Source organism: Lichenostomus cassidix, chromosome 29 (assembly GCF_008360975.1).
Source record: "Lichenostomus cassidix isolate B80296 chromosome 29, HeHo_3.0, whole genome shotgun sequence".
Lineage (NCBI taxonomy): Eukaryota > Metazoa > Chordata > Aves > Passeriformes > Meliphagidae > Lichenostomus > Lichenostomus cassidix.
In genome coordinates, this window is record NC_139509.1 from 3,464,578 (window position 1) to 3,476,814 (window position 12,237).

At 58.2% G+C, this 12,237-nt stretch overlaps 1 protein-coding gene across 2 annotated transcripts; it reads left to right on the forward strand.

Moving 5' to 3' along the window:
- The first annotated feature begins 411 nt into the window (after window positions 1-411).
- Window positions 412-10,967, forward strand: EIF4B (eukaryotic translation initiation factor 4B). 2 transcript variants are annotated; one of them, XM_085041137.1, is made up of 15 exons: window positions 412-504; window positions 3,691-3,828; window positions 4,874-5,082; window positions 6,169-6,285; window positions 6,479-6,533; window positions 6,924-7,067; window positions 7,469-7,579; window positions 7,728-7,895; window positions 8,084-8,318; window positions 8,669-8,787; window positions 8,867-9,077; window positions 9,637-9,704; window positions 10,028-10,118; window positions 10,213-10,267; window positions 10,779-10,967. In XM_085041137.1, exons 1-15 carry the CDS (start codon window positions 492-494, stop codon window positions 10,854-10,856), a joined length of 1,812 nt encoding a protein of 603 aa, XP_084897263.1. In that variant the 5' UTR covers window positions 412-491; the 3' UTR covers window positions 10,857-10,967. The 2 variants fall into 2 exon arrangements, with proteins under 2 accessions (XP_084897263.1, XP_084897264.1); XM_085041138.1 differs by having other exon boundaries at window positions 10,031-10,118.
- Window positions 10,968-12,237: the final 1,270 nt, after the last annotated feature.

Genomic DNA, 12,237 nt, shown 5'->3' on the forward strand with positions numbered 1-12,237 from the left:
GTCCGGAGGGTCGCGGTGCCCGGCGGCGACGGTATATGTGGGGGACCCGTGTCCGGGGCTCCTGGTGTCGGGGGTCCCAGTGCCCGGGAATCCCGGGGGGTGTCAGTGCCCGGGGATCCCAATGTCGTGGGGTCTGGGGAGCGCCGGTGTTGAGGCGTCCCGGTGACCGAGGTGTCACTGCCGGAGGAGTCGGTGCCCGGGAATTGCGAACATCCCGGGGGTCCGTGGTGCCTTTGGTGCCGGGGGCTGTCGGTGTCGGCCGGTTCCCGGGGGTTCCCGTTGCGGTCCCGGGGCTCCCTTCCCCTCTTCCCCCGCTCTCGGTGCGGGCGGTGCCAACAACCGCGGAACCACCCGGCTCCGCCCCCTGCCCAAACCACGCCCCCTGCCCCAACCACGCCCCCGGCCCTGGTCCCGCCCCCTGACAGGGCGCGACGCTCGTGGTCACGTGACGCCGCCATCCGGGTCCTTTGCCTTCTCTGCCTCGTCCCAACATGGCGGCCCCAGGTGAGCGCTGCACCGCGGCCCCGGGCCCCGTCGGCCCGCGCTGGGCTCCGCGGGCACTGGTGGCGGTACCGATGGCGGTCCCGGGGCTGCTCCGGGCACCGCGGCTCCCGGGGATGGGGATCGGGGGGGAGGCGGTGGCGGAAAACCCGGGGGGAGCGGCGGGAAAACCGGCCCCCCCCTCCTCCTGCGCCGCGTCCCCTCAAGGCGGGCGCGCGCCCTTCCCTCCCCCACCGCCTGCTCTGCCGCTGCCCATTGGCGGGAGTGCGCGCGCGGCCCGTGATTGACGTGCGCGCGCTGGGGCCCCCCCAACACCCCCCCGCTTCCCATTGGCGGGGGCGCGCGCGCCCGGCTGGTGATTGACATGCGCGCGCCCAGCCGGTGATTGACGTGCGCGCGCCGGGCGCGGCTCTGCGCGTGCGCGCGGGTGGGGGGGGGGAGGAGAAAGCGCCCACGTGGCCGCGAACAGGGGGGGCGGGGGGACCCCGGTACCGGGAGTTTGTGGGGGGAGGGGTTGGAATCAGCCTCCCACCACATCTCCCTGCAGAGGCTGCACCCGGACCCCCTTCCCGGGCCCGCGGTGCCCTTGAGGCTCCTTGGGGCGGGATATGACCCCCCCCAACCCCTCCAGTGGTCGGTCCCGGGGTGGGGAGACAGATCAGACTCCCCCCAGTCCCATCCCGGCTCCCCCCACCATTCCAGGTCCCGCAGCGTCTCCCGGGATCTTGGGTTCTCCTTGCAGCGGGAGGGGGGGCCCGCAGTGCCGGGATCAGCACAGAGGGGCTGGAAGGTCAGGTGTTTCCTACCTGGATCCATCCTTGTCCCAGCTTTCTCTGGGAATCTGGTGCTTCCTGCATTCCCAGGAGTGTCCCAGGCTGGTTTTCTGGGGGAGATGAGGTCATTCTGGGACTTCCCCCCCGGGGTGACTGTGAGGGTCTTGAGGCTCCCGGTTCCCAGCCTGGGATTCCCCTGGGATTCCCAGAATGACTCCATGCTTCCCTGAAAACTGTGGTAGGGATGGAAGAGGGGGACTGGAGGAAGCTGCAGCCATCCCAGGGGTTTTGCACACCACCCCTACCACAACGCCAGTTCCCATAGAAAAACGCTGGTGGTGGTTCTCTCCATACTGAATTTCCATTGAATAACACATTTCCAGGCCCTCCTGTGAGCAAACCCAGCATCCCACCTCCATCCTTTTTATCCTCATTAAAGCTCTTCAGTTGATTAATTAATTAATTATTCCACTCTCTGGTCAGAGATATCCCACAGAAATCTCCAGCCATTCAAAAATTCATGATTTCTCCTTTAAAAAGAGAAGAGAATGTTTTTCCAAGCCTTTCCCTGTCATATCCTTAAAACCCACGGTTTTTTCTTCCCCTGGGAACGCAATTGACCTCCCAAAAAACTGCTTGAGTGGGGAGAATCTGCCGTCCCTGGGGGGCTCCAAGACCCTCCCGGCTCCACACGCAGGGATTTTTCCTGGAAGATGCTGCGTTTTTGCCGGGAAAGGTCCCAGATCCAGTGGTGAAGCCACATGAGGGCAGCACTTCCTCCCGGAAGGAGGGAATACTGGGGGAATTGTGGTTCAAAACCCGCCTTCTGGGAAATATCCTGGTTTTCCAGAAGGGTCACAGCATGTCCCTGGGTGTGGCCCCGCAGGAGATGGGATGAGGGCGGTTTTCCTGGTGGGAATAGGGAATAGTGGGGGCTGGGGCAGTGGCTCGGTGGCTCCTGCCCCCTTGTGATTCCCCTCTGAGTGGCTTGTGTCCCTATCCCAGTTCCTCATGTCCAGCCCCTCATATCCCATCCCAGAGTCCTGTCCTAGTGGCTCCTGACCCATCCCAGTGCCCCATGTCCCATCTTGTGTCCTATCCTGTCACCTCCTGTTCTGTCTTGGCTCCTCATGTCCCACCTGCTATCCCATCCCATCCCAGTTCCTCGTGTCCTGTCCTGGTGCCCCATGCCTCTTCCTGATTCCTCCTGTCCCATGCTGGTGGCTCCTGTCCCACCCCATGTCCCCCCCTGCTGCCCTCATGGCCCATTCCAGCACCTCATGTCCTCTCTCAGTGCCATGTCCCATCCTGTGTCCCCTCCCAGTGCCTTCTGTCCCATCTCAGTACCCCATGTCCCATCTTGTGTCCCATCCTGGTGCTTCATGTCCCATCCTGACACCTCATGTCTCCTCTTACCTCCTCCTGTCCCATCCCAGTGGCTGCTGTCCCATTCCAGTGCCTCGTGTCCCATCCTGGTGCTTTCTGTTCCATCTCAGTGGCTCCTGTCCCATCCCAGTGTCCTGTGTCCCATCCCAGCAGTTCCTGTCCCATCCTGGTGCCTCGTCTCCCATCTCATGTCCCATCCCACTGGCTCCTGTCCCATCCCAGTGTCCTGTGTCCCATCTGTCACCCTGTGCCCCACTCCAGCACCTCTTGACCCATCCTGGGACATGTCCTCCTGTCCTGTTCCCTCCTAGCTCCTCCTGTCCTGTCTCATGTCCCATCCCACTGGCTCTTGTTCTGTCTCAGCTCCTCCCATTTCATCCCAGTGTCCCACGTCCCACCTTGTGTCCCATCCTGTCACCTTGTGCTCCATCCCAAGGCCTCATGTCCCGTCCTGGTGGCCCCAGTCCCCCCTTGGCATCCCGCGTCCTATTCCAATGTCCCAGTCCCGTCACAGCACCTCTTGTCCCTTCCCAGTGTCCCATGTCCCAGTGCCTTGTCTCCCATCCTGGCACCTCACATCCCCTCTCAGCTTCTCATGTCCACCCCCAGTGTCCCGTTCTGGTGGCTCCTGTCCCATCCTAGTGTTTCATCCTGGTGTCCCCAGTCCCATCCCAGTGTCCCGTGTCCTACCCCAGTGTCACCAGTCCCTTCAATGCCCCTACCCTGTTCCTGTCCCCACTCTTATTCCATCTATTCCCCCTCTCATTATTCCCTCCTTTTCCCACTCTTTTTCCTACCCATTCCTGCTCCCATTCCCACCTGTTCCAGCTCTCATTCCTTCCCATTCCCTGCCCATTCATCCCTGCTCCCATTCCCACCCTTCTCCCTCTGATCCTATTCTCATTCCCTCTTATTGCCTCTCTTTCCCACCCATTCCCACTCTCATTTCCTCTCCACTCATTCCCACCCATTCCCTCTCCCACTCCTGTTCCATCCCGGCTCTGATCCATGTCTCTGGTCACTCCGGCAGCGGCAGCGAAGAAGAAGCCGAAGAAGGGGAAGACCCTGACGCTCACGGATTTCCTGGCAGAGGATGGGGGGGGCGGAGGGGGCCCCACCTACATCCCCAAACCCGTGAGCTGGGCCGATGAGACTGACGACCTGGAAGGTGAGCATGGCATTCCTGGAGCCGAGACAGCATTCCCAGCTCTAGGGTTGACATTCCCAGCACCCAGAGCAGCATTTCTGGAGCTAGGATAGCATTTCTAGGCCCCAGAGTGGCATTTCCAGCTCTGGAATTTGTATTCCTGGCTGCCAGAATGGTGTTCCTGGAGCCAAGATAGCATTTCCAGTGCCCACAACAGCATTTCCAGCTCTGGGGTTGTCATTCCCAGTCCTTGGAGCAGCATTCCCAGAGCCAGAACAGCATTCTCAATCCCTGGGCACCATTCCGAGCTCTGGGATTGGCGTTCCAAGCTCCCAGACTGGCATTCCTGCTCCAGCATCAACATTCTCATTCCCCAGAGGGGCATTCCTGGATCATGGAGGGCATTCCCAGCTCCCAGGCTGTCATTCCCAGCTCCTGGAGCATAATTCCTGCCTTCCAGATTGGTGTTCGTAGCTGCCAGTGGCAGCCACAACTGGAAAAAGCCTCTGGTTATTCCTTCTTCGGGGAATGATGAAGCTGGGAGAACCATCCGAGTTTTCCCTAGGGATGAGACTCAGTGTCTGGCAAAGTGAGGGAGCAGGAATGGGGTAATGAGGGTTTTGGGGAGTGGATTCACCAGAGCTTCCCACTGAGCCGAGCTGCAATCCAAGTGGGAATGAATCCTGGAAAGCCATCCCGTGGGGTTGCCTGTCCCTCCATGGGGGGCCTCAGCAGCTCTGGATGCCTTCAGGGCACATTTTCCATGGATTGACCAATGCTGCCAGCAGTTGCCATCTGTTTGACTCCAGTTCCCCCCGGTTACCTTTGGTTACCTTCAGCTGGGTGGGTTTTGGGATGATTTGCTGATTCTAGTTGACCTGGGCAGCTCCAGATGACGCTGGTTGGCTCCGGATGGCCCTAGTTGGCTCTGGATGACCCCGGTTGGCTGTGGATGGTCCCGGTTGGCTCCGGATGACCCCGGTTGCTCTGGATGGCTCAGGTTGCCTCCGGTCAGCCCTGGTTGGCTCCAGTCAGGTCAGTGCCCACATCCCGGATTTCTCCGCAGTCTCCACCACATGGCACAGCAATGATGACGATGTTTACCGGGCCCCTCCGATCGACCGCTCCATCCTTCCCACGGCCCCACGCGCCGCCCGCGAGCCCAACATCGACAGAAGCCGCCTCCCCAAATCCCCCCCATACACGGCATTCCTGGGAAACCTGCCCTATGACGTCACGGAAGAGTCCATCAAGGATTTCTTCCGAGGGCTCAATGTGAGTGACATTCCAGGGGGTGGGAATGCCGCAGGAATCTCGGATGCAGCTCTGTCTCTCTCTGAGGTGCCGGTATCTGTTGCCACAGAGCATTTTCCTGGGATGTGGGTGGCTGTAGGTGTATCCTGAGGGAATCCCTTGATTCCCCAGCCATGGATCAGCCACTCCCACTGCCCCAGTGGGATTGAGGAGCCTCCCGTGGGGTTTTTCCCTGTGGAATCAGGTGGAGGTTAAACTGGGGGGGGGCAGAGCAGCTGGCTTCCTTCTAGGTGGGAAAAAAGCAGCATCAGGAAGCTTGTGGATCACATAAAGGTGTTGAAAACCACAGGGAAATCAGTCCCAAATTAGGGAAAACCAAGTTTTTTCCCACTTAAAGCAATCCTGCTCTTCCTTCTTAAGCCCCACCCCTGACCTTGGCCTTCCTCATTCCTTTTCCCTCTTCCTTGGCATTTTCCATCCTTTAAATATAATTCTGTGGATGCGTCATGGATTCTCCTTCGGTCCAAGCTGGATCCTGGCTTTCCAAGAGGTTGGGGAATCCATTCCAGGAAAGCCCAAGGCATGCTCTGGGGACACCCCACGACCCCATGTGATGCAGTTTAGGAGTATCAGTGGCTCCTGACACTTCCCGGGCTCTGAGCATGAATGAGCTAGGAGCTCCCACACTTTAGGAGCCGAAATCGAGGGAAAGGAGGTTGTGGAAGGGTGACAGGGCCGCTCTTTGTCCATGTGGGACTCATGCTGGACACATCCAGGGCTGGTTTTCCACTGGGATACACTCTGAGAGGGCTCCCACTTCCCTGGGCCCAGGCTGGAGCCTGCAGAGCACACTCAGCCCTTCCCATCATTCCCAGTGCAGCTGCCAGAGCTGCCAGAATTCTCTTCCAGTCCCTCAATCCAAAGATGTTGGGAAGCTCTGCTGTGTCAGGGTGGGATCCCCCTCTTCCCTCCCCATCCATGGGGAACCCTCTCAATCCCTGGATATCCATGAGCTGCTCCATCCCGGATCCCATCATCATCCTTCCTTGTTCCCCTCGGGAATCCAAGAGCCTGATGGGAACTTCCCTGCCTTCCCTCCCTTCCCAGATCAGCGCTGTGCGGCTCCCACGGGAACCCACCAATCCCGAGAGGTTGAAAGGTTTTGGATACGCGGAATTCGAGGATATTGATTCCCTGTTCCAGGCCTTGAGTCTCAATGAAGAGGTGAGTCCAGTCCCAGCTTCCAGGAGCACACCCCAGGGCCTAAAGGGGCTCCAGGAACCTGGAGAAGGATTTGGACATGGGCCTGGAGTGATGGGAAAAGGACAAATGGCTTCCATCTGGAAGAGGGGAGGATCAGGTGGGATATAGAGAGGGAGTTCCCAGCCAAGCACTCACTTCCTGCTGTTGTTCCCAGTCTTTAGGAAACAGAAGGATACGAGTAGATGTGGCGGATCAAGCTCAGGATAAAGGTGAGTGTGTGGCTGTGAACACAGATCAGGCAGGGAAGGGATTCAGGGAGAGTGGCCAAGGACCTGGCCCTGACCCTGCTGTTTTCCTTTTCCCTTTTTATCCTTTTTCCCTGTCCTCTTCTCTCTTTCCCTCTTCTTCCTCCTCCTCTCCCCTTCTCCTTTCTTTGTCTCTTTCATTTTTCTTCTCTATTTCTTTCCCTCTCCCTCTTTCTTTTTCCTCTTCCTCTCCCTCACCCTCTCCCTTTCAATTTCTTTCCTTTTCTTTTAATTTTCTTTGCCCTTCTTTTCCTTTCCTTTTCCCCTTTCCCTTTGCTTTTCCCTCTGCTTTTCCCTTTCCTTCTCTGTCTCCTTTCTTTTCTTTTCCCTCTCCTTGTCCCTGGCTCCCGGCAGACCGGGATGATCGCTGCTTCGGCAGAGACCGCGATCGCTTCCGGGACTCAGAGCGGTTCGAGAGTGACTGGCGCGCACGTCCAGCTGCTTCCGACACCTTCGATGACTACCCCCCACGCCGGGGTGACGATGGATTCGGGGATAGTGAGTGAAGGGAAGGGCCCAGCATTCCAGGCACTCCCTCCTTCCTTCCTTCCCTTGTGTCCCTGGGAACCAGAGCTCATTCCTACCCTGAGCTCGTTCATTCTCTGCTGGAGTGCATTCATTCCCATCTGGTCCTTGCTTATTCCCACCTGGAGCTAATTCATTCCCAGAGCTTATTCCCACCTTGAGCTTGTTCATTCTCCACTTGGAGCTCGTTCATTCCCAGATCTCATTCCTACCCAGAACTCATTCATTCCCAAAACACTTCATTCCCATCTGAGCTCATTCCCAGTTCATACTGATAAATGGGGCCTCCCCCTCTCCCACCTGGACCAGCACAAGGATTTTCCTCCTTCCTTGTGGAATCTGCCTATCCCAGTAAAACCCCATTCCACTCCCAGGATATCGGGATCGCTATGATGACCGGTATCGGGATGGGCCACGGCGGGACATGGATCGTGGCTTTGGGAGCCGGGATCGCTACGATGACCGCAGCAGGGATTATGACCGAGGTGGGAATTCCCAAGGGATTTCAGGGGCAGAGTAGGAGCAAGCACCCCCCTATGGCCAGCAAGTAACTGGGAATCCCCCAAATTCCCAAACTTCTGTCACTGGGAATCTGGGCTGCATTATCCCAGATGGATCCATCTCCTTCCCCAGGCTACGATTCCCGAATAGGCAGCGGCCGGAGAGCCTTTGGAAGTGGTTACCGCCGGGACGATGACTACCGCAGCTATGAGGATCGCTATGACCGGCGGGATGACCGGATGGATCGGTGGAATTCCCGGGATGATTACGGCCGGGATGATTTCCGTCGCGAGGACAGAGGTGGGGTGGGACCAGGGCTGTTCTCTTGGGAAAGGTCGGATAGAATGGGAATGATCCCTTGGGAAGGGTGTGCTGAGGAAAGGGATGATTCCTTGGGAATGGTGAAATGGGACAGGGATTACCCTGTTGCTCCCAGCACCATTCCAGGCAGGTTCGGTGCTCATCGGGATCTCCTGGCTCTTTCGCAGTTCCCACCCAGAGGCCGAAGCTCAACCTGAAGCCCCGGAGTGCTCCCAAGGAAGAGGAAACTTCTGGAGCTCCTGCTGCCCAATCCAGCCGGGCTGCTTCCATCTTCGGGGGGGCCAAGCCCGTGGATACGGCAGCTCGGGAGCGGGAAGTGGAGGAGCGGCTCCAGAAGGAGCAGGAAAAGCTCCAGCGGCAGCTGGAAGATGACAAGAGGATCGACAGACGGCCCCGGGAAAGGTGGGATGGGCAAGAAAGGTGGGAGGGATGGGGAATGATCTCTTGAGAAAGGGGGTGTGGGCTGGGAATGATCCCATGTCAAAGGTCAGGATGGGCAGGGAATGATCCCTACAGAGAGGTGGAATGGGATGGGAACAATCCCTCGTGAAATTCAGGTCTGATCCCCATGGAGATGGGAGGGACAGGAAATGGTCCCCATGGAAAAGTGGGATGGATGTCCCAGGACAGGTGGGATGGGGAGGGAGCTGATCCCATGGGAAGGGTGGAAATGGGAGGGAACGATCCCTTGGGCAAGGTGGGATGGGGCAGCCCTTTTCCAGCCTCCTGACCCTACTTCCACCCTATCCCAGGCATCCGAGCTGGCGGAGTGAGGAGAACCAGGAGCGATCCCGGACAGGCAGCGAATCGTCCCAGAGCGGCCCTGCGGGACCTCCAGGAACGTCCGCGGGCTCTGGTCCCACTGGCCGGAGTGAGTTGGGATCCAGGGCGGCTGGAACATCCCAGCCTGGGGTGTTCGGCAGCTCCCACACGGATCCGTGTCCCCCCAGCCACGCGGAGGAGGGAGAGCGAGAAATCCCTGGAAAATGAGCCCCTAGGAAAGGAGGAGGAGCCACCCTCACCCCCCCCCAAATCCCGGGAGGAGAAGCCGAAGGTGATGCCGGCGCCACCTCCGAAGGAAAACGCCTGGATGAAGCGGAGCAGCCAGAACCCCCCTGGCAATTCCCAGAGCTCTGACTCAGAGCAGCCCTCCCCAGCCAGGTGGGTGTGCCAGGAATGCTGGGAAAGTGTGGCCAGGGAGGCTTTTCCTGCCCAAAGCATTCAGTTGGTCCCTGGTTTTCCCTGGTGGAGCCACTGGCTCTTCCTGGGGTTCCCAGGAATGATTGTGCGGTGCATCCCAATGTTTCTGCCACCCACACCTTTCTAAGGCCCATCCCAAAATTTCCTGCATTCCAAGGATGTTCCTGTGCCCCATCCCAGTATGCCTGCAACACATCCCGGTGTTCCTGCACCCCATCCCAACCTTCCTGTGCCCCTTCCCACCATTCCCAGGGATGTTCCTGAGTTCCATCAGAGCATTCTTGTGCCTGATCCCAGCTTTCCTGGGGCTCGAGGATGTTCCTGTGCCCCATGCTGACATTCCCAGGGCCCAGGGATATATTCCAGTGCCCCATCCTGATATTCCCAGGAATTCCCTGTGCGCCATTCTAGCACTCCTGTGTTCCATCCCAACATTCCCATGCCCCATGCCACCATTCCTGGGAATGGGGCTATTCCTGGGCACCCCATGATGTCCCGCCATCCTTTTCTCTCTCCCCAGTGGGGGCCCCCCCGGCCCCTCGCCCCCTGGAGATGATGGGGGCCCCCCCAGAACCCCCCAGAGGAGAGGTGAGAATGGGGAAGGGGGGACTTGGGAGGTGTTGGGGGAATTTTGGGGAGCTTGGGGGAATTTTTGGGGACTTAGGGGTTTTGGGGTTGGAGGATTTTGGTGGAGCTCAAGGTTTTGGGGAGGCACAGCTGGGGCATTGAGGGGGTTTTAGGGAGGTTTGGGGGGGCTCTGGGGAAGTTGCAGGGGAGGTTGGGGGATTTTGGGGGGCTTTTAAAGGAGGGGGGGGGGAATTGGGAGGTTCCAGGAGTGTTGGGGCCTCGCTGGGGGGCTCAGCAGGGTTTGAGGGGTTTGGGGGGCTCTGTGTGACCCCTCCCTTTCCCAGCAGAGGAAGCCAAGCCAGAGGGGGGTCGGGAGAGCAGCTCCAAGGGCCGGAGCTGCAGCCGTGGTCCCCCAGGAATGGGAGACTCTGAGAGGTGAGACCCCCCAGCCTCCCCCTCAGGAACCGGGAAAACCCCCCCCGGGAACCAGGAATTTCCCCGGGAATTGACCTCTGACCTGTGCCCCCAGGAGGGAACCCCGGAAGGAGCACGAGCCAAAGAAACTGGAGGAGACCACTCCCTCTGTAAGGCTCCAGCGGACCCAAAATGGGGGGAGGGACCCCCACAAATCCTGGGGTTGGAGGGTTTTGGGGAATTTTCACTGCAACTGATGCCCCCATGCCTCCAGTTCTAGGGGGGGGAAGCTGGGACCTCTCTGGGGGTGAGTGAATCCCCAGGGGACTTGAACCCCTCAAATCCCATTTTTTGAGGAATTTTGGGAATTTCCTGTTTCACTGTCCCCTCCCTCCTTGCCCCACCCACCCCCACAGTTCAGCCACAGGCAGTCTGAAATTCCTTTGGGGGGGGCTGTGACCTCGTGGAGGTCTTCATCCCCCTCAAATCCTGTTTTCTTGGGCACTTGGGGAATTTTTCCATTTCCCCAGTCCCCTCAGTTCAACCACCTCAGCAACTTTTGGTGTCTCTGGCCCCTTTTGCGGGGGCTATGATCCCCTGGTTTTGAAGTGCATGAACCCCTGGGGGTCTTTATCCCTCTCAAATCCCATTTTTGGGAATTTTTTCTGGTTTTCCCTGCAGTTCAGCCACGCCAGCAAATACGCCGCGCTCTCCATGGATGGGGAGGATGAAGGTGATGATGAAGAAGGAGCTGAATAAAATCTTCCTCCCCCCCCTCCTCCTCCTCAGCTGCCACAGGAACCTCTGGAGGTTCCCAAAAATCCCAACCTTGATCCAGGCGAGACGGAAATAAAACCTAAAACTCATCAATTCCCACAGCTACAGCTTCTTAAATCCCGAAAAATCCCCACCCCCAAATACACCAGAATTACCCCAAAATCAGCATAGTGAGGGGAGGGGTAATTCCAAGAGTTTTCTCAAAGGAAATGCAGCCCCCTCTCCATGTTTTCCATGGAATAAGGAGTGAGGAAGAGCTGGCCTTCCTCCCTCCCACACCCCCCTTCACTGGAGCCCCTCTGAAATGAGGCTGTGGGGATACATCCAATACCCCCCTAACCCTCCTGGGTCTGGGATTCTCCCCCCTCTATTTTCCTCAGTGCTGGAATATTAATTTCACCCTGGGCATCTTCATCATCCTTGTCCTCACAGGTGTCTCCCCCCCAATTCCCCTGCCCAATTTTTGGGGTGCAAACCCTGCCCTTTCACAGGAAAACCTGGATTTCCACCCGGGAATCTCAGGATATTCCAAGATTTGGGATTTGGGGTGGGCTGTAAAAATGTGTATAAAGAACCTTTCCAGAGGTTTTAGGGGGTCCTGGGGTGGGGGGGGATTGGGGTTCCCCCTTGGGTTTGGGGCTGTTTTGTTTTCTCCAATAAAAAGAGCTTGAAAAGATCTGGAAAGGCCCCAAATCCTTCCCCCCTCACCCCGTAAGGGGAACAGGAGTTCCCAAAGCCACTCAGGTGAATTTCCTGTCCTGACATTTGCCTTCCTCCTTCTGGGCTTCCTCTTCCTCCTTCCTTCCTCCTCTTTCCTCATTCTATCCTTCTTCCTCCGTATTTCTCTTCCTTCTCCTGATTCTGTATCCTTCCTCATCCTTCTTCCTTCTTTCTGCCCACTTTTCCTTCTTCGTCCTCCTTCCTCCCTTCTTCCTCTTCCCTCCATCGTTCCATCTCCTTCTGCTTCCCCTTCTTCCTCTTCTTTTCTTCTTCCTCTTTGTCCTTCCTCCCATTCTTCCTTCTCCCTCCTTCCCTTTCCTCCTCTCTTTTCCATTTTTTTCCTCCTCATCCCTCATTCTTCCTCCTCTTCCTCCTTTCTCGTTATTCCTCTTGCACCTTCGTCCTGATCCTTCCTCCCCTCCCCCCCGCTAATTACCGGTAATTAATTGGGGGTGCAGGGCCAGCGCTGAGCCCCGGGATGGCCCCCCCAGCCCTTCCTCATCCCTCGTCTCTTTCCCAGCTCTTCCCAACCGCTGGAATGCTGCAGCCCCCCTCCCCCTGCCGCTGGAATGCAGGGCCCCCCCCACCCCTCCCGCGGCGGCTCCAGCTCCACAAAGGGGGGTCTGTCCTGGCCAGGTGGGGG

Bases quoted from the DNA above. Each gene is read 5' to 3' on its own strand.
- EIF4B (XM_085041137.1), top strand. The intron at 7,068-7,468 runs GTGAGTGAAGGG...TTCCACTCCCAG, and splicing joins TGACGATGGATTCGGGGATA to GATATCGGGATCGCTATGAT. The intron at 7,580-7,727 runs GTGGGAATTCCC...CTCCTTCCCCAG, and splicing joins CAGCAGGGATTATGACCGAG to GCTACGATTCCCGAATAGGC.